The 22918-nt window shown below is 36.7% G+C and overlaps 1 protein-coding gene across 4 annotated transcripts in view; it reads right to left on the minus strand.

The window, feature by feature from the left end:
* Nucleotides 1–22918, minus strand: part of ECHDC1 (ethylmalonyl-CoA decarboxylase 1) — a 46515-nt gene that overhangs the window by 3039 nt on the left and 20558 nt on the right. For 2 of the 4 annotated variants that reach the window (XM_059083572.2, XM_059083573.2), the window contains 2 exons: nucleotides 14397–14449; nucleotides 10144–10224 (listed from right to left, as the gene is read on the minus strand). In XM_059083572.2, the coding sequence (XP_058939555.1) occupies nucleotides 10144–10224; nucleotides 14397–14449 (134 nt within the window). The remainder of the gene's footprint in view (nucleotides 1–10143; nucleotides 10225–14396; nucleotides 14450–22918) is intronic. The other 2 variants (XM_067010712.1, XM_067010713.1) reach the window with 1 other exon arrangement.

Raw genomic sequence — 22918 nt, forward strand, 5'->3', positions numbered from 1 at the left:
TATACTGGAATTGACACTGATGACTCAGATCTATGCCTACAATACAGAAAAGGATTACGTCAGGGAAAAATTCATTTAAAATCAGCTGAACATAAAAGTTGGTTAAAGTTCTAGATGTTGGGATAATGTAGATGAACTTATGACAACAAAAGTTATTATATATGTAAGCATATTTATATTTGGAATTATTTGCTTCTAAAGAAGAATGTTTATTACCATCTTTATACCATGTGTGGTTTTTCCCTTTTGCCTTATTTTACAAGGTGAGGTATGATTTTTCGAATCATATTTTGTAACTAACAAATCCTGAAGTGATCTTTATAAAAATACCTATTGTGATCAAACTCTGACATCCATTCTTTATATGTCATGCCTAGGGTGTACCTGTGTAGTGATGTACATATTATCAATACATTAGAAAATATGACCAAAAAATGTATTAGTGACAAAAGAACACAAAGTAGTTTAGTCTAACAATGAGAGAAATATGGAACATTCAGATGATAACCTTTCACAATACTCTTTATTAACCTAAAAGTTAGTTTAAATATAAAATCTTCAATGGTGATAACCAGAATTTATGAAGAAAACATCATATCAACAAGATGCATCCAAAACCAGAAACTGCTTCCTGATAGGCCTTATAGGATTATACACTAATTACTGCTAGAGTTTAGATGCAGTTACCTGGTACCACCTGTAATGTAATTTATTGCAAGGGATAATCTATTAATCTATGTAGAAAACTGGAAGACCTGAGAAAGATTCTGAAGCCTTATAGCCGACTCATTTATAAAACCATATTATACTCTCTTATTTTGAAAAGTAAAAGAATTATAAGTATCATCTGTTTATTAGTGTCATTATTACTGGCAAAGTTGAAAATTTCCTGTGACACCTTGGGAGAGGGGAGATGAGGAAATTAATCAAATGTGAATATACCTGATGTTACAGTATGGATGGATGCATCAGTGTTATAAGAAAAACTACCCATAACCTGAGGAAGAGTATCACCTTTCACAGGTGTTGCAAAGTCAATGTTGATACCTAAAAGGACTGTTCACTGTGCTACTACTTTCTGATGAGTTAGCTATAAGTTGCAGGACTTTGAACAAATGTATTCAAGAAAACCAATTTTAAAACAATTACCAAATTTTACTAAAACAGGAAGCTTTTTAGTAAAAGTTATAAAAAAGTTTTTAAAAAATGTTTATTATTAAAGAAAGGTACTTTTACTGATCTCTGTGGCAAAGAGTTAGAAACACATAAATAACTGCATTGGGATAGAGTACAGCTTTGATGTGAAGTGCATAAATGTAAACCAGACTGCCTGGCTTGGCCACTAGACCGGGTGCATTTTACACTTTGTAAAATACAGCAAAGAAAAAAGACACATGGTATAAAGAGGATGAGGAAGAGTAGATTACTTAACATCCCTGGGCCTCAGTATGCTTGTTTATAAAATAGATATAACAATAGTACTTATGCCATAGAATTACCATGAGTATTAAATGGTTAATATATGAAAGTTACTTAGAACATATATACACCACAATTCTTTTAAACAGAATCTTAGAGGAATTGTGTGTGTATATGTTTAAAAAAAAATCAGTGTTAAATTTTCTGAGTGAGCCATATCTATAGAACACAGTATTATTTATACTTCTATTTGGAATATAAAAATTATGTATTTTGTAGCCTCACAATGCACATATTAAACTACGTGTCCTAGCTTTTATTATTGTCAAGTTGGTTACATTAATAGATAAGTCACTACAAATACAGCAGTGTTTCTGCTAGAAAGACATTATAAAGTTGTTTCCTGGACTAAACTCACTCAGTCCCTAAAGTATTGAATGTAAAAGAGCTATACTCGCACTGGAAGCCCAGCAAATAATGATATACTACCTTTCCCCAATATCTGTTAATGGAGAATACAAAATATATACCATTTTTCATTTCCAAATAAAGGTAGAAATAAAACTGTTCTGTTATAGATATGGCTGAAGCAGAAGATTCCAAGTTGATTTAAAACAAGAAAAATTAAACATATATCTCTCTAAGACTAACTTAAGGAATATCATGCAATATAAGTAAAAGCTGAAATATTTAAAAGTTTTAAAGAAAGCAGTCCTGTTACAAAATTAAATCACATGATATCATAAATTTAAAGTCTGAAATCATTGATTTAAATAAACTTTAGGGCCAGAAATTGCTGGTCCTTTTACATGGTATTAAGAACAAACCAAATATAACAAAGCAAACTGGTGATATGGTGAAATATGGCACATAAAATTATATAATAGCAACAACATATCTGACCACAAACAATACTTTAAAATCATGCTTTGAACACAGACACTTGTTTGTGCATGTACTTTCCTGGCACCTCCTTCCTCCTGTTTTCTACCTGCCATCACAACATAAGACAAATTATGGAAAACAGAAGGAAAGACCCCAAAGATTCTCCCCATAGCTCACTGTTCTGATTTCCTGCTCTCAGCTGATTATTCTCATTAGGCTCCGTGTATTTTATGAAAAGAGACTGCTTGACTAAGAGAGTATGTGGTTGAATGAGTGAATATTGTGTGTGTGTGTGGTGATACAGTGAGACAGAAACACAGTAAAATGTTTTGGGAATATAAAGTCTGATTTTAATACTCAGTAGTCCTAGCATGCTCAGAGGTACATTTTCTTGATATCACAGGCTCTAAAATAAGACTTTCCACATAATACGGAGATAACTACAAAACAAAGCAACATGCGTGGGCAGCGTGACTGCTTCCTAAGGTGGACATCTCATATTTAGAGAACAGGCACTGCCGCAGCAAAACTGGAATTTGTTTTCTAATGACTCTGGGAAGTGCTGGTTGGTGTGTGTGTGCACGCTCACATTTGTGCAAGTGTGGATATTATGTGTATTTTGTGTTTTACTTATTAAGTTAGTATTTTAAGAAAAGAGCTACCTACGGTAGCTCCCTTGGGACAAGGCTGTTTATAGCTCCCTTTCTTTGTAATATACTTTGAACTAATGGGTAGCAGCTGGAAATGCTAATACCTTTGGCTGAGGGTTATTTATATTCATGAAAGCAGTGTTAGAGATTGAAAACAAAGTAGACAGGCAGGCTCTAAATTGCATAATTGAGAATTTTATTTCCCTAGGGAGCTGGAGGAATAAAAATGTGTTTCTCATCCAGTGTATAAACAGCTAAATCTTAGATACTCCAAAGAAGAGCAAAAAGAAAATGCAGACAATTCACACACACACACACACACACACACACACACACACACACACACAGATACACATCAATGAACATGTGAAAATTTATGCCTCACTGAAACCTTTAAAAATTGCAAATTAAAATAAAATTTAATTTTTGATTATCAAAATTAGAAAAGATCTTTTAAAAGAGTAATACTCATTGTAAGAAAGGATGCTCTCAAACACACTCATATACTGCTGGTAGTTGTATAAATTGGCAGAATCTTTCCTGGAGGATATATATATATATATATATATATATATATATATATATATATATATATCAAACACCTTAAACATTTTCACATCCCTTAAACATTTTCACATCCTTGACTAAGTACTTGAACTACTTAATAAGTACTAGGATTTATTCTAAGGAAATAATCCAAAAGGACAAAGCCTTATTTATAAAGCAGTTATCACAGCATTAATCATAATAGAGAAAAATTAGAAACCACCAAAGGAGGACATTTTAGCAATCCAGACTGATGGAATATTTTAAATTTATTAAATTCATGTTTTCCAAGTATATTAAATATAAACTATGTCATATGATCCTAATTGTTAAAAAATAGAAAGTTATACGCCTGTTTTATTTTACTATTATTATTTTTTTTGTGTGTGTGTGTGGTACGCGGGCCTCTCACTGTTGTGGCCTCTCCCGTTGCGGAGCACAGGCTCCAGATGCGCAGGCTCAGCGGCCATGGCTCACGGGCCCAGCCGCTCCGCGGCATGTGGGATCTTCTCGGACCGGGGCACGAATCCGTGTCCCCTGCATCGGCAGGCGGACTCTCAACCACTGCGCCACCAGGGAAGCCCTATACGTCTGTTTTAAAAAGATTTGAAGAAAGCACACCGCAGTGCTAATGCTAATTATCTTTGAATGGCAACAACTTTACTTTTTAGTCTGTAACTAACTGTACATTAAAAAAATTTGTTTTAATGTACAGTAAGGTATATTTTACTGTATGTAAAATATTTTTGAAATAAGTATTTTCAAAATAATCTAGAATCTTGTTATTCAATGTGTGGTCTGTGGACCAGCAACATCAGCATCACCTCAGGCTTCACCCCTGAGATGAAATCAGAACTGCATATTAATAAAATCCCCAGGTGATTCATATCCACCAGAATGCACACATATGCTTTTACAACCAGAAAGCACAATAAACATTTAAAAAATATCATCACCTGTATTACTTACTATTGATGTTATAACACAAACTTATTGGCTTAAAAAAAAAATTATCTCAGTTCTGAATGCGAAGAACTCTGACAACTAAGTGCAGTACATGATCTCGCAGTGGAGGAAAAGTCCAGGAGTGCTATACTGGATATTACTGCTGAATCGACACAACTGGAATAAGTATGTTAGATAAAAGTATGGCATTGATCTCAAATTTCCTCTATTTGACAACTGTGCTGTGGTTAAATAAGGAAATACTCTAGTTCTTAATAATATATATTTATGTGAGTATGTGTGTGTTTAAAGGAGTAAAAGGGCAAGACGTTTGCAACCTACTCAAATGTCTCAGAAAAAAATTTATTTTATATATATATATATATATATATATATATATATATATATATATATATATATATATATATAAAACATACGGGGCTTCCCTGGTGGTGCAGTGGTTGAGAGTCCGCCTGCCGATGCAGGGGACATGGGTTCGTGCCCCGATCCGGGAAGATCCCACATGCCGCGGAGCGGCTGGGCCTGTGAGCCATGGCCGCTGAGCCTGCGCGTCCGGAGCCTGTGCTCCGCAATGGGAGAGGCCACAACAGCGAGAGGCCCACGTACCGCAAAAAAGAAAACAAAAACAAAAACAAAAACATACGTATACACACACACAAGGTGATAAACAAAAGAGCAAGTGTTAAAAATCGGTAAATTTAAGTGATAATATGGTATAGGAAAATTCTCTGTCCATTCCACGATTGGTTCCGGGACCCCCCACGTATATCAAATCCTCAGATGCTCAATTTCTTCATATAAAATAATGTAGTATTTTTATGTAACCTACACACATCCTCCCATATACTTTAAATCATCTCTAGATTATTTATACCTAATACAATATAAATGCTATGTCAACAGCTGCAAGCACATGGCAAACTGAAGTTTTGTTTTTTGAAACTTTCTGGAATTTTTTTTCCAGAATTATTTTCAATCCTTGGTTGAATCCTTGAATTTGGAACCCACAGATACAGAGGGCTGACTATATTTCCAAACAAAAAATGCAATTCCAGTTTCTCTCATACCAAATTAAGTAGCAAAAACTAAATATCAGACATGTAATTTAACTGTTTACATGCTTTTGATTGCCAAAAGTTGATGCTGAAAAGCCAAGCACTCTGAGTTTGTCATTTTCTATTTTCTAGGGTAGTTCTGAGAGATTTTCTTTTCTCTCCCCTTTGTCCCACCCTGAACTCCTTCTTTTGAATGATATGGAGTAAGACAGAAAGCAGAATCAAGGAATGAGTGTTCTAAGTACCTCCTAAAACACATTCTGGAAACTTGAGCTTGAAACCAATCTAAGAAACCATACTATAGTTACACTTAAAATAATGTTTATATCAATGAACCTTTATAAATTTGGTGTATATAGGAACTCTTATTAATGTTTTCTAAAAAGTACCTAAATAAAAGTTTAAGAAGAGTTTACAAAGGTAGCTTAGAGTAACAAAGTTACCAATTTTAATTGGTGATCAAATAGGAATATAAAAGCGAAAAATCTGTCAACTATATTCTCTATGCCAAGCCCATATGATGTAGGTAGAATGGTCCCACAAAGATGTCCGGGCCCTAATCCCTGGAAGCTGTGCATAGTAAACATAGTAAAAGGGACAGTGAAAATGTAATTAAGGTTATATACATCAAAATAGGGGCATTATCCTGGATTACCTGAGTGGGCCTAATCTAACTACATGAGTTCTTAAAAGCAGAAAACTCTACAGCTGGAGTCAGAGAGATGCAGCAGAGGGGAAAGTGAGAAAGATTCAAAGTATGAGAGGAACTTAACCCAGCACTGCTGAAGGGGGACCACATGGAAAACATGAGAAGGAATGCAGGCATCCTCCAAGAGCAAAGACTGGCCCCTGGCTGACAGGCTGACAGAAAAACAGGGACCTCAGTCTTACAAGTGCATGGGGCTGAATTCTGCCAGCTGTAACCACGATGAACCTGGAAGTAGATGCTCCCTCAGAACCCTCAGAGCCCAGTCCAGCCAACATATTGATTTGGGCCGTGTGTGACCAGGTTTAGAGAACCCAGTTGAGCCCAGCCGGACTTCCAACCTATACATCTGTGAAATAAACTGATGTTGTTATAAGCCACTAAATTTGTGGTAATTTGTTATGGCTGCAATAATAGAAAACTAATACTCAAATAAATATTTTCTTAATTTAAATTTCATTCTAGATATTTTAATTAATCAAGACAAATTTTAAAATTTGAAGCAAATGATTTTAATACAGTTCTAGCTTTTTATTTCCTCATCAATTTTGTCACTAAAGGGAAAGATGTTAGAGTGATGAGATTGTGAGCACTGTAGAATGCCATTTTTTAATTCATAAGTTAATGTTTTACTTTAGAAAATGTTTTTAAAAAGCCATTTTCTCTAAGAAAGTTTAAATGAAAATTATGACTCAAATGAAGACAATTTAGTATGAGGGTCTATATATGCCATGTAGACCTGTTTCTGACACATTAATTCATTACATGTATTATCAGCTGGTGTTTTAAAGGGTTTTGGGGCAGGGAGTAGGGTAATGATAGAATGGTGCATGAGCTCAATTCTTTGGAATATTCATATTAAGATTATTTCTCTTCTTCTGAAATAGTTTCCATTGGTAATAGAAGAGCAGCAGGAATGAAAATGTCAGTAGAGTGAATTCCAGGCAATTCTCCAAGGTAAGTAAGTTAAGCTAAAAAGAGCCAACCTAAGGAAGGAACTTATCTTTTTAGCAGAATGCTATGAAAGCTTTTGGTGGTTTTTTTTATAACAAGCAGGTATTTTTATAATATAATTTGTCATAGAAGATAACTGACAGGGTACTGATCAAGTTGGGGGGAAAATCAGCTAGAGTAATTTGTATTGATTTATCACTACCTTGAAACTATGGCTAGTAATGTACTTCAGTATACAACCCTCTCTATTAGCCTTTATCTTTTAAGAACTCTTGCATTTAGTATAAAGATTTAAAAGGGCTGAATAGTCTAGGAGAGTGCTTTTCACACTTCTATTGTGAAGGATCAGTTTCTATTTTTTTAAAATTTCTTATCAGTTGTGAATCAGAAATTTTATAAAATGTAATAAAACTGTATTACTAGAAAAACTAAACAAAAACCCAAGACATACAAGTTTCTTAAATGGCAGTACCTAGCTAGCCATGGTGCTAAACTGTGTTTAATGAATGACTCTACTGAATGCAATTTAATATGAGGGTCTGTATATGCCAAGTAGTTGGTCCACAAATGAATATGTCTTCATTGGAAAAGTGACTGTATCTGGTTATGTTACTGAATATACCCGATGAGGGCAGTACCCTCAGAAAACTCATAATCAAAAAAAGTAAATTTTTTTTTTTTTTTTTTTTTGCGGTATGCTGGCCTCTCACTGTTGTGGCCTCTCCCGTTGTGGAGCACAGGCTCGGACGCGCAGGCTCAGCGGCCATGGCTCACGGGCCCAGCCACTCCGTGGCATGTGGGATCCTCCCGGACTGAGGCACGAACCCATGTCCCCTGCATCGACAGAGGGACTCTCAACCACTGTGCCACCAGGGAGGCCCCAAAAAACTAAATATTTTATGAGGCTCTAGGAACACATGACACTTCATTTAGAGAATAACACAGCAAGGTAAATTAGCAGTATTAAAGGACTAAATAATCTCTATTTTTTCTGTGATTTTGCCTTTTGGCCTAAACCCTAACTACACCCAAACACAGGTTAGGAATGAATATAAAGGATGATGCAAAAGTCTAATAAATGCTTAAAGATGAACACCAGACTCTATGTTAGAGGGTATACTTTCTCCAGAGTACATCTATAAAGTTTTAACTTGCACTTACTTTTATGCAGAGAATGTTTTTTTTATGTAGAGAATTTTTAAGTGTAATAATGTATACTCACATATACCTTAGGATTCTTTAAATATATTAAATTATACTTAAATATATACTTTATATCTTATATATATTATATATAATTATAAATTTAAATTATATATTCCACAAGTACCTGTGTTTCAGGGTAAAGTGGCATTTAATCCTTTCACACACAGAGCAAATGTATATTTAGTCTTATATTGTCCATGAAGCCAATAACTGCTTCCTCCTCACAGAATGAAATGTAGCTTCCTGATGCAATCTGCACTGTTGACAGCAGAGGTCACTGTCACGTGAAATGGCCATTTTTCGTTATGTACAAGAATCCTCCCCAGTTAGTACTAGTTTTCAGAGACTGGGATCTTTGTAAATTGTCTTATACACCAAAACTATTTTAAAATCCAGATTTATGTGAATACAAAGTGATATATTTCAACTTATAAATTGAAACCTGTCATAAATTTAAAAAAGAAAAATTAATATATCAATAAAATGTTACTACTTTGCATGCATTAGCTTACTGAATCTTTCCTCATAGTATTTCTATTAGTATATGATGCCATTTATGTTAAGTTCAAAAAGAAAAAAAAATAGAATATATTGGTTATAGAATAGTTAACTTATAAAACTATACAGGAAAGTAAGAAAGTAATTATCATAAAATACAGGGTAATCGTTTCCTACAGATGGAAATGAAGGATCTATGACTTAGAAGGTGCATATATGGGGGTTCAGGAGTGCCGGTAATCTTTCAATTCTTGACCTATAATGTGGTTACATAGGTTCCTATTTTGTAGCAAGTCATTAAACTGAAGTTATGTTTTATACACACAAAACCAAAATATAGAAGGCGTTATCAAAATTGTGTCATTCATATAAAGTACAGCTAGCCAATACTAAAAAGAATTCTAGGGATTGAATGGTTAATTGGTCCCAAATAACTTTCTCTAATTAAATTCCCTAATCAGCCCAAAATCTCCACAAAGTTACTACAAATCACAGTAAAGATAGGAAATAGTTCTCAGAATACCCCTTGTTATTTGTAAGAGGAAGACTTAAGCAGTCTCTTTCTTCATTCTCTTTTCTTTCTCTGGGTTTTTTTAGTTCTTTACTTTTCTTGTATAATTCTTGGGAATCTTAATGTTTCACATATTTTCTTGGTTTCCTTCCCCAGGGACTTCGCTAATATGGATTTGATTTATTCAAATCCTTTTGTTAACTTTTTGAAATGCATAGTAATGAAATAATTATGGCGTTATACTAGACTGACTAAAATTATCTACTTTAATGATTAGCAAAAAGAAAATATTCACTAATTGATTATCCTGTTTAAGAATAAAATATTGGACTTCCCTGGTGGCACAGTGGTTAAGAATCCGCCTGCCAATGCAGGGGACATGGGTTCGAGCCCTGGTCCGGGAAGATCCCACATGCCGCGGAGCAACTAAGCCCGTGCGCCACAACTATTGAGCCTGCGCGCCACAACTACTGAGGCCTGCACGTCTAGAGCCCGTGCTCCGCAGCAAGAGAAGCCACCGCAATGAGAAGCTCGCGCACCACAACGAAGAGCAGCCCCTGCTCGCCACAACTAGAGAAAGCCACGCGCAGCAACAAAGACCCAATGCAGCCAAAAATAAATAATAAATTAATAAATAAATTTAAAAAAAAAAAAAAAAAAAGAATAAAATATTGATTTCAGGCAAAATATGAATCTGAGCATATGTTAATTATGCCTGTGCAATGAGTAATACAATTTTCACCCTACCTGAAATCACATGCTGTAGTAACTTCTGCTCCTCCACCCAGGGCCCGACCTTGAACTAGTGCAACACTTATTAAAGGAAGTCTGTATATTGAAGGACAAAGGAAAAATGGATTTAATATTTTTAATTTTACAAATACTTTTAAAACTTAAGATGCAGTAGAAACAAAATTACTGAACTATGTTTATAAAAATAAACACACCTCAAATACATTGGCTAATACAGAACTATTCGCCAATGTATCATGAGCAAAACAGTATAATGAAGATATAATAATTCATACTAAATGCTATGTAATTTATCAAAATACCTCCCCAAATCATTATATATTTTTAAACTATAGACATATCAACTTTCTTCCAAATAAATGGATGTTTTTGTATAATGCAGGCACACCTCATTTCATTGTGCTTCGCTTTATTGCGCTGGATTTTTAGGCTTTGGCTAACAGTTAGCCAAGTTGTGAATACAAAGGAAAACTTCTTGAAGGAAACTAAAAGGGCTACTCCAGTGAATATATGAATGATAAGAAAGCAAAACAACCTTACTGATGATAGGAAGAAAGTTTTATTGGTCTAGATAGAAGATCAAATCAGCCACATTTCCTTAAGCCAAAGCCTAATCCAGAGCAAGGTCCTCACTCTGTTCAATTCTATGAAGACTGAGAGAGGTGAGGCAGATACAGAAGAAAAGTGTGATGCTAGCAGAGGTTGGTTCATGAGAATTCAGGAAAGAAGCCATTTCTGTAACATAATAAATGTGCCAGATAAAATAGCAAGTGCTGATACAGAAGCTGGAGCAAGTTATCCAGAAGATCTAACTAAGATAATTCATGAAGGTGGCTACACCAAACAACAGATTTTCAATGTAGACAAAACCACCTTATAATAGAAGAAGATGCCATCTAGGACATTCATGGCTAGAAAGAAGTCAATGCCTGGCTTCAAAGTTTCAAAGGACAGGCTGACTCTCTTGTCAGGGGCCAACGCAGCTGGAGACTACTAGCTGAAGCTAATGCTTATTTACCATTCTGAAAATCTTAGGGCTTTTAAGAATTATGCTCAATCTACTCTGTGCTCTATAAATGGAACAACAAAGCCTGGGTGACAGCACATCTGTTTACAACATGTTTTACTGAATATGTTAAGCCCACTGCTGATTTACTGCTCAGAAAAAAAAGATTCATTTCAAACTATTACTGCCCAGGGCTTCCCTGGTGGAGCAGTGGTTAAGAACCCACCTGCCAATGCAGGGGACATGGGTTCAAGCCCTGATCTGGGAAGATCCCACATGCCGCAGAGCAACTAAGCCCGTGTGCCACAACTACTAAGCCTGCGCTCTAGAGCCTGCAAGCCACAACTACTGAGCCCAAGTGCCACAACTACTGAAGCCCGCACACCTAGAGCCTGTGCTCCGCAACAAGAGAAGCCACTGCAATGAGAAGACAGTGCACCACAACAAAGATTAGCCCCTGCTCACTGCAACTATAGAAAGCCTGCACACAGCAACGAAGACCCAATGCAGCCAAAAATAAATAAATTTATAAAAACCAAAAAACAAACCATTACTTCCCACTGACAATGCATTTGGTCACCCAAGAGCTCTGATGGAAGTGTACAATGAAATTAATGCTCTTTTCCTGCCTGCTAACACATCCATCCTGCAGCCTGTGGATCAAGTAGTAATTTTGACTTTCAAGTCTCATTATTTAAGAAATACACTTCATAAGGCTATAGCTGCCACAGATAGTGATTCCTCTGATGGATGTGGGCAAAGTCACTTGAAAACTTTCTGGAAAGGATTCACCATTCTAGATACCATTAAGAACATCCGCGATTTGTGGGAAGAGGTCAAAATGTCAACATTAACATGAGTTTGAAGAAGTTGATTCCAAATCTCTTGGATGACTTTGAGGGGTTTAAGACATCAGTGGAGGAAGTAACTGCAGATGTGGTGGAAACAGCAAGAGAACTAGAACTGAAGCCTGAAAATGTGACTGAGTTGCTGCAATCTCATGATAAACTTTAACAGATGAGGAGTTACTTCTCATGGATGAGCAAAGAAGGTGGTTTTTTGAGATGGAATCTACCCTGATGAAGATGTTGTGAAGACTGTTCAAATGACAACAAAGGACTTAAAATGTTAAATAAACTTATTTGATAAAGCAGCGGCAGGGTTTGAGAGGACTGACTCCAATTTTGAAAGAAGTTCCTCTGTGGGTAAAATGCTATCAAACAGCACTGTATGTTACAGAGAAATCATTCATGAAAGGAAGAGTCAACTGATGCAGGAAACTTCACTGGTGTCTTGTTTTAAGAAATTACCACAGCCATCCCAGCCCTCAGCAGCCACCACCCTGATCAGTCAGCCGCTGTCAACACTGAGACAAGACCTTCCACCAGCAAAAAGTTTACGATTCACTGAAGGCTCAGATGATGGTTAGCATCTTTTAGCAATAAAGTATTTTTAAATTAAGGTATGTATATTTTTTTTAGACACAATGCTATCACATACTTAATAGACTATGGTAGAGTGTAAACATAACTTTTATATGCACTGGGAAACCAAAAAATTGTTACTTGCTTTATTTCGATATCACTTTATTGCAGTGGTCTGGAACCTAACCTGCAATATCTCTGAGGTAGGCCTGTATACAGCTCCTGGAACTTTTCAGCAGCTGGCAATCGGGAATAATTCAATATGATATTGTCTTAGTCCATTTTTAATGATATCAAATTATGGATGGGAAAATTAAGGCTGTATCCAAAAGGAAGAATTGTGGTACAGAAGATTGAGCTCCAGAATTGTTATTGAAGGTTCCTATCAAAAATGTTTTCATTACTCACTGAAATGATCGCCAGACACTGATCCTATATAAAAGAATGGTTCTGAAGTAAAAATAAGTCTTAGCTTTTCGTGTCTGCAAAGACCCACTTTGCAAAGTGTGTATTTAAAAGGTGAATTTAAAATGTTTTGAAAGTATAGAATTTTTTGTAGGTCTAACCAAAATGAAGAGGTGCAGGTCTAAAGTAATTGCAAATTTCTTACACACACTGCTTCCAAATAAAAAGGATTTTTTTTTTTTTGGCTGCATCAGGTCGTAGCTGCGGCATGCAGGATCTTTGTTGAGGCACGCAGGAACTTTTGTTGCAGCATGCGGGCTCTTCCTGGCAGGGCACGGGCTTCTCTCTAGTTGGGGCATGTGGGTTTTCTCTCTCTCTAGTTGTGGCACACGGGCTCCACAGCACGTGGGCTCTGTAGCTTGCGGCACACAGGCTCTCTAGTTGAGGTGTGCAAGCTCAGTAGTTGTGGCACATGGGCTTAGTTACCCTGCAGCATGTGGGATTTTAGTTCCCTGACCAGGGATCGAACCCACGTCCTCTGCATTGTAAGGTGGATTCTTTACCACTGGACCACCAGGGAAGTCCCTAAAAAGGATTATTTTTTTAAAAAATGTTTTAAGATTTATTTAAGAAAAAGTCAAATGTAATAGAGAGAAGTAGGTGAATAGGAGCTAAGACAATGAAGAAGGTATTTTAAACAGTAATGTTGATTCCACTTTTCTTTCTAGACTCACATACAAAGAGTACCAAAAATACAGTGACGTCCAATTAACAAGTATGCTAAATAAATATGAATTTCCTTAGTTTTAATTATATTTAAATTGTTTACATTCAGAATACAGAAGTAGAAAGCTTATCAGCCCAATAATTTCACAGTTTGTAACCCCAAATGCAAAATGACAGGCCCCAAATTTTCTCCTTTTTCTTCCTCATCTAGGTGCAAAGTGAATCCATCTTCCTCAGAAATCTGTAAAAGCCTTCTCCAATTGGAAACTCTTTTTCTATCTCCTTGCAGATACAGACCACTTCACTATACATTCTACTAATTTTGAATATTAGGTAATCCTTATGTGTCATCTCTTGACCAGTGACTATTCCGGTCTAGTAACAGTATTTATCTTTCCCATGTCTATACCTAAATATAGCCAGATTATACCTAAATATTAGCTCTTTAGGGAAAAGTGCTATGTCTTAAATTCTTTTTATCTCTCATCTCTTATTTTTTAAGAGACATAACTTGTATGTCCTTCAGTAACATTTGATTATATGACAATCCTTGATGGCACAAATAGTTCATCATTAGAAAAAATATGATTAGAAAATCAGTGACTACTTTTTAACTACTGCAAAGCATAGAATGAAGAGCTATTTTTGGTTTTTTAGAAATTATATTTTAAAAACAGATACATTACCTCATAAATCTTGTTAAGGTGTTTTGCATGAACATGCATACGGCCATTCCATCCTTTAAATAAGAATAAGCATAAAGATACAATGCAAATGTATTATATAAGAAATTATTAAAAAACACTTTCAGGATTTAGAAAGTAATAAAGCCAAAAATATACCAAACTTTATAAAATGAGGTTTTCATTTAAAACTCTTTAAAGCTGTCTGAAATGCAAATGGTGCAGTATTTAATTGTGTTGATCTTCTAGGGCTCCTTGAGCTCAGCTTTGCATGAGCTATTAGTAAAGACTTAGGTGTGAGAGAGAGAGTAACTCTCACACCTAAGTCATATACCCTAGAAAAGAGGAGAGTTCTACTCAGGGTAATCTGGAGGGAAGAGGCATAAGACAAACCCACCTATTATCCTAAACTCTGATCCTAAAAAACAAGTTTCCTAATAGTAGTGTAAACTCATTGCCTCTTCTTTTTTCCATCATATACTTTCTTCAACCTAGTATAATATGGTCTTCAGCCTTCTCTCAAAAGACTCTCCTCAGGGCTTCCCTGGTGGCGCAGTGGTTGAGAATCCACCTGCCGATGCAGGGGTCACGGGTTCGTGCCCTGGTCCGGGAAGATCCCACATGCCGCGGAGCAACTAAGCCCGTGAGCCATGGCCGCTGGGCCTGCGCGTCCGGAGCCTGTGCTCCGCAACGGGAGAGGCCACAGCAGTGAGAGGCCCGCATACCGCAAAAAAAAAAAAAAAAAAAAGACTCTCCTCAAAGGTTTCTAATATCTCCTATTTGTTAAATTAAATGGCTTTTCCTTATCCTCATCTTCCTCTGTGTCTCCATAATATATATAGCATCTTGCTTTGACCAGTTTCTTCATTTTGATATTCTCAGTTTCTAGCAACATCTTCCACTCCTGATCCTCTTCCTATTTTTTTGATTGTTATTTTCCAGTTTTCTTCTTTATCTCTTTTTATTCAGCTAAATGCTATTACCAAAAATCCAATCCATGATTCTCTTTCTCTCCTTTATCTACAATTTCTCCTTTGGAAGTCTCAACCATTCCCATTGCTTCAACTACTGTTTTCACGTAGAGTCCCAAAACCTGCTAGAAATTTCACATTCTGCTAATACTTCAAATTCAGCATGGCAAATCCAACTGGTTGTGAAAAGCTGGGTTTTAATCCTAGTGTTGCCACATAATAATAACATAAACTTGAGCAAGTCATAACTATGAACTTCGGTTTTCTCATCCATAAGGAAGGAATGAAAATTTTAAAAACCTGTTCTATTTGACTTAAAGAATGGTTGGAAAGATGAAAATGTACCTAGATACTCCGTAAAAAATCACAGAGTGAGTTCTGAGTTAACAGGAAAGGTTTTCTGGTCCAAAAGGCTCAGAATTTTGGTATTATCTTTAACTCATCCATTTCACAGTTCTCCCATGCTCGATGAGTTAACAAGCATGTCCCCTCAATCCTTCCTTTGAAATATTTCCAATGCAAAGCCCTTCTTTTTCTATTTTCTCTGCTGCAACACTAGTTCAGACTTGTGTTACTCATGCTTAGATTATTACAACAGTCTTGCTTCCTAACTGGTCTCTCTATATTTAATTTTTTTTTCCTCTGTGATATATCTTGCATCCTGCCTGAAAAACCTCCCTGTAGGATGATAATTTCATATCACCAATAAAATGAAGTCTAAATTCCTTGGGAAGGATTGATCTCAAACTATTTTACCAACTTTATTGACTACTGTACCCCTCATCCAAGCATCTTAACTTCTGCAACGACAAACTATTTGTCATTCTTTTAACACCTTACAGTTACGGTTGTTCCTGTGTCTTTGCTCACATCATTCCCACTATTTGGAACAGCCTGTCCTTTTCTCTACCTATTTCAAGGAATGCCCAGATCAAATATTTTTCCATCAAGAGTTTCTAAATCCCACAGTAATAGTTTTCTCCTTTGTGTTTAAAAATTTAAAAAAAATTTATTTTTCTAACTTAACTACAGAATTTATAGATTGTATACACTGTGTTTGGATTTATTATCAGTCACATCATCTATACAAAGTAAGGATAGGGAACATAATCAGTAGAATGTGGTCCCAGTCCCCAGTCCTCAAAAATCTTGTAAGAAATAACGAAATGCAACATGCATCAAGGTATAGTATAATATGTATTTTAAGAAATGCCTGAACAAGCTGAGAACAGTGGCAAATAAGAAACAATTCATTTCAACTGGGTTGGGGTAGTTGAGAAGGCTTTATAGAGGAGAAGGGGAGATGGCATTTGCTAGGCCTATATAATCAAGTCTTTGAGGCTAACAAAATGCCTTCTTTATCCTCAGAAGCTAGCAGTACAATATTCTGCATATAGTATGTGCTTGCTGAAGTTAACTGACTCAGATGAATCTGAGATGGAGAACTATGTTGACTCACAAAACAAAGGCAGTCAATGAGTGGTAAAAACCAGTATGATACAAATTTCCTAACTGAAAGCCTTTATCAGGAAGGTCAGTCTACACAATAAAGTGATGAGAAAATTAACACAAGCACAAAGAGCTAGAAGGTTTAAAACTAGAATAGTTTATATTCTATTAAAAATCTGTCCTATAAAGCCTGTTAAATTATCTTAACAAAGTAATTTTAATAGGCTTATTTTCTATTACTAGATTTTAGAGTACTTAAAATACTGATGGAATTATTTAGAATTGGTAGAAATGAAAGTGAGGTGGGTATAAACATAAGTACTAGTATACTTCTCATTCAAAAGATAAAAGTCACACTAAAAATGTTTAAAAGCAATATGGAATAATGGATAACAACACAGACTCTAGAGCTAAACTGCCTAGGTTTGGATCTGGGCTCTAACACTTAATAGCTAGTTTGAATTTTGGCAAGATACTTAACCTCTCTGTGCCTCAGTCTCCTCACCTGTAAAATGGTACTAGTAATAGTACCTATATCTCATTAGGGGAATTAGTAATAAATAAGTTATAACATGGAAGAGCTTAGAACAGTGCCTGACATACAGTACTAGAACAAGAATGTTATCTATCATCGTTATAATTAATATCAGTAATAGCAATCAGATAATAAGATATGCTTTGGCTTTAAATGTATCATAAAGTAGAGATTACATTGCACTAGCCAACATGACCTAGGGAGAAGAAATATTTAATTTATTAAATTTATTCCCCAAAGCTATTGAGCCAACAATGACTAAATGTTCAGGCCTCTTCCTAGGCTACAGGATGAAAATAAGCCAGTGACAGAGAAACCCTGACTTGTGATAGAATAAACTGAAAGAAAGGAACCAATGAAAATCTAGACCTACTCTGATGAATGAAAGTTGGGAGCTCGGAACTTAATAAAGGTTTTCAGAGCTGCTGCAGAAGGGGATACTTCCATCCTATCTGGATGATACCCTGAGACCCTCCTCCTCCAGCTCCTCCTAGAATAACAAAGATGAGACGCATGATGCCCAGCCTAAGTGCCAAAGGAAACTATCAGCATCATATTTACTCTAAGTCACACGTATCCTGAGTGGAAAAATGCCCAGCCTATAAACATATCTTATCCTAGAACCGTTAGGAAACCACTGACAGAAATCATCTGCCCTGGCCAGGCAGGGTAATAACTGCTTGAATGAATTATCTCACAACAGGAGGTACTGATAAGGAAAACAGAACTGACAAGCTACCACCAGCCAGAAGAGGGGCCAAAATGAGGGAGGAGACGCCAGCCCATAATATGTCCTGCCAACCTCCCAGAAATCCTCACACTGGAAACCATCTTGACTGAGAGATGTATGCGCTGCCAGGAATTGGACCAAATAAGGGCACAAGCAAGATGATTAGCCAGAGACAACCTGGAAAGCTGACCCCATTACCATAAAACCTGAGACTGCAAGCCACGTGGCAGAGCAGTTCTCCTGGGTTCCTTATACCCGGCTGTTCTCCGCCCAGGCACCCCTTCCTAGTAAAGTCTTTTGCTTTGTCAGTACAGGTGTCTCCTCGGACAATTCAATTCCCAGTGTTAGACAAGAGTCCACTCTTGGGCCCCGGAAGGGGTCCCCCTTACAGTAGCATAACCATAAATGAGCCTCTTTTTTTTCCCTAAGTGCCTGTTGTATGAATTTATTAATTTCCTCAAAATACATGGAAGGGTTTCAAGAAAATTATAATAGCCTGTCTACAAATTAATAAGGCTACAATGGAACTGTACAATAGTCATAGCGAAAGCAAAGAAGTTAGACAAGAACTTTGAGGTTGCTGTGGAAATATAGGCAACAGAGAAATAAGGGGCAACAGATTGGTAGAAAAGTAACAAGGGAGGTCAGCGGACAAAGGAGGATATTATCTTCCAGCTAGATTAAGAGTATAAAGGTTTCTAAAATGCCAGACTTTTCCTTGAGGCATTAAACCCATTCACTGCAGAGTAAGCAGGTTTTTATTACCCCAAATCTTGAAGCTTCTAATTGGATTTTGATTATTTCTGCCCTCTGAAAAAAGACTCCTTTTAGTCTGCAGAACATTGGTAGCATCAATTCAAATCTTATAAATGGGTTAATACTTACACTAGACTTTTTCCTATTTTATTCTTTTTTTCTGTCCCATAACTTTTCAGGGCTAACGCTTGTGTTATGCTAATTCATCTCCCTGCCTGGACCTTCTCAACAATGGATTAACTGCCTAATAGGAACAACGAGAGCTCTTTTCCTGCTCATTAAACAAAGGGTACCAATACGAAACCAACCTCTTAGGAGACCACGTACATAAAGGAAAAAAAAACTGCAATGACAGATAAGCAAAAATAATGTTGATGACTGTTGATACTATTATGAGTACATGAGGGTTTCAACATATTAGTCTGAGAAAAAAAATATTGCCTGTCATATCAGTAAACAAAGGATGTCACAGCCATCAGTCACAGCAGCCACTGCCGATGGTGAGCCCTGAGGGAACTCGAGATGGAAACAAGGAATGCCCCCCATCTAGCAGTCATCAGACTGCAGCCACCCCAACAATGCAGATTAAGGAAACTCAGGATGAGAAAACACAGGACACTGGCCCCAGACAGCTGAAGTGCCTATCAAAGGAATGATTTCAGTGAGCCCAGACTCTTGCACCTCCCTATACATAGAAAAGTAGTAAATTCCTTAACTTGAGATATCTGGTTTTCTTTAATTAACAATAATCTTCTGACATTCCGACTACCTGCCCTTTGTTGCAAATACTCCTATATATTCTGGTTCCCTCTCACCTCCTCGGAGCAGTTTCTCAGGGTTATTTGAGATGCTGTCTCCAGGCTTGAAGTCCTAAGAATGTCCGCCGAAAAAAAAAACATAACTGTCAACTTTTAGGTCACGCACTTTTTTTCAGTCGACACATCTACTTTTGTTTATATTTGGTAATTTTCGTTAATAAAATATTTTTTCAAAACTGAAAACATACAGTGGCAACATCAACATAATTATCTTTTTTTAAAAAGCCACATAATAATCACTTTCATGTATCTTATTATAATGAGAAGGGAAAGTAACCCAATTACTAAAATCATCTATTCTACTTATCTCATCATCCTCAGAAGAGCAAATTCACCAAATAAGCAGATGCAATGATGCATTTGCAACAACAAAGAGTAAGTATACTAGATAAAGAAGAGCTTTGTTGAGAGAAAGGCTGTATACTTAAAGTCATGTTAAGCATCTCAGAATCTCTCAGCTGTGAGGGACAGATGTGTTTATATGTGCAGCTGCAATTCATAAACATGTATGAGCCTCAAAAGTCCCAAGGCCATTGAAACTTTCAGTTTTACACCTATTTATAGTTACTTCTCAGGCATATAGGAATATGTTCTATATGACAAATGGAAATAGTTAACAGGAACTTTATGTAAACTGTTTCCAGTTCTTATTAATTTTAAAAATCATGTGACAAATACACCATACTTTGTAAATATTACTGTGTTTCTTAATATTATCCATGAAGAGAATTTACTCAAATTGTTTATTTCTGTGCTATATATTTCCTATAACTATGACTAAGAACGTTTCATAAAAGTACAATAAAGGATCCATCGACACCAAAAAAATGCTTTAAATAAAATAAGGTATTTTAAATGCCAATCCGGGCTTGAAGCATATGTACTGTAAAGCAGAATCACAATTCCAGATTTTTTTTCCTAGTGAGACCGGCAGATGTGCATAACTACAAGGGACGAACACCGGCAGTGTTATTTAAGCATTGGGGTAACACCACCCGAGTTCTCAGCTGTTGATCAAAAGTCAATCTTACTCTACTGCAGGCATTCAAGACAGCAGATTACTTGGAGAATGTCCTTACTGGAAAGAATAAACTTTATGTAGTGGCCCCTTACCTGAAGTCTGAATAAAAATGATACATATTTTCCTACATGATTTACATCAGACTGGCTATATATATGTGAAACAATTAGCATGTCTCCACTTTTAGTTTTTACATTTATAGGGAAAAAATCCTGGCCACATGATGTAGTTAGACAGAAACAACCTTCTAACTAGAAGAAAGCAAAATAACCTTTCACATTTCTAGGGGTGTTTTCCTATCTGACTGTAAGGTCAGGCCACTCAAGATGGCTGTTCTCTGGCTCTCTATACATTCCCTGCTCCACCAGTGCCTGCTTTACCTACACCCTACTCACATGACTGACCTTCCTACATACCTGCCCCAGGCCCCAGCTAGTGACTGTTCTTAACAAAGGGGTGGTGAGGGGCGTGTCCCTCTGCTAGTTTCCCTGGTAACCAATGAGCCAACCTGAGGTTAATTCCCCTTAAAACTAGCAATCTCCAATCTCCCCTTGCCCTTGGAGTGAAGACTGTCCTGCCCTGTCCCACCCGCCATCTGCTGCAGATGGTGAGGTGTTGCTCCAGGACCTTGCTTCAGACGCTCCCCCTATCCACTGAACCACTGATGTCTCTGTCACTGACTCCGGGCTCTTTCTTAGGTCTTAAAGCTGGGGAAATACCGGCCTTACAGGTCTGCAGGGTGCAGCCCAACGCAGACAACACACCAGACCCACAGCAATCTATTATCTCATTCTACGATATCTTTATATAGTATCTTTTGTGAACAAAGTAAAGTGCTTAGCAATACAATTATTCTAGAAATGAAAAATTATAATCAAATGACTTGCAGGTCACATAGTTAATGATCAGTAAAGCTTGGGCGAGAATCCATATATTCAGATCCCCAGCTTAGTGCTCTTGATAGGGACAGGTTAAACGGACAAAGTAGGTGATTAAATAGTTAATCCCACTAGGGGACTGCAAGTAAAGACAAAGTATGGGAGACCCTATAAGTTAATGATCACTCAAGAAAGCAGGTTTGCTTCACCACAAAACCAAGCAGGCTTGCTTAGAAGCAAAATCGCAACAGAAGCATGAGACACGCCCCAAACAATAAAATAATGGTGGAATGAGACCCACATCCTGCCCAGTGAGGTCAGTAAGTTAATGATTTCTAGGACATGCTTCTCCGCATACACTGAAAATAAAACTATAAGGAAAAGGTGACATTATACTGAAAGCTGAGATGATTTACCATATTTTAATATATGTTACCACCTTTTTGCTCATTTCCATTACACCATGACAGTCCCAGTTTGACCATGTAGGGACAAGAAAAATCCCCCACCCAACATGGAGGAGGAACCAATGCTGGAAGTGTGATGTCTACTCAAGAATGAGGAAGAAGGTGGTCTTCTCCCCCTCCCCACTTTTCCTTTGATTATAAAACTGTAGCCCACTAAGTTCTCAGGGCAGCACCCTCCTGCCTGCCTGCTTGTAAACCTATAAGCATCCTATTCTAATAAATCATTTCCTATCTATCACTTTGCCTCTTGCTGAATTTTTTCCGATCTGAGACATAAAGAACCAGAGCTCCTCGGAGGCCCCCCTGCCCCGAGATGCATTTCTGCAGTTTCACTCTAACCATTCAGAGGAATTACAAATTTAAGGCTCGTGCTGCTACAAATTATGGATCATCATGGATGATGATCTTTGAAATAAAAATAATAGCTACCTTTTTCAGACACCATGCTAGTAGGCACTTTATATATATTATCTTGAATCCTCACAATAGCTCTGTGAAATATACAATTCTTATTTATAGATTAGGAGAATAAGACTTAGAAAGAATAAGTGATTTACCCAATCACTTAGCCAGAAAATGTTGAAACCAGCATTCAAATACAAATCTATCAAAATTTCTAAAAGAGAGATCCTTCCTCATATATTATGCAAATAGAGATCATTATACTACATAGAGTGGTATGAGAGTTGTGCAATAACATTAAAACATTATTACCTACATACAGCTCACATCTGTAATTAAATGGCAACAGACACTTTTTTCTTTTTCTTCTCTCTCTCCTCTCTCTCTCTTACTCTCTTTCTTTTTTTTTCTGCCTAGGGGATGTTAGTGGATGGCTGAATTCAAGAAAAACAGGTTGCTTGGAGGACAGATAATGACAAATGATTTGGATTCCTTTTC

This window comes from Kogia breviceps, chromosome 13, assembly GCF_026419965.1.
Source record: "Kogia breviceps isolate mKogBre1 chromosome 13, mKogBre1 haplotype 1, whole genome shotgun sequence".
Classification (NCBI taxonomy): Eukaryota; Metazoa; Chordata; class Mammalia; order Artiodactyla; family Physeteridae; genus Kogia; species Kogia breviceps.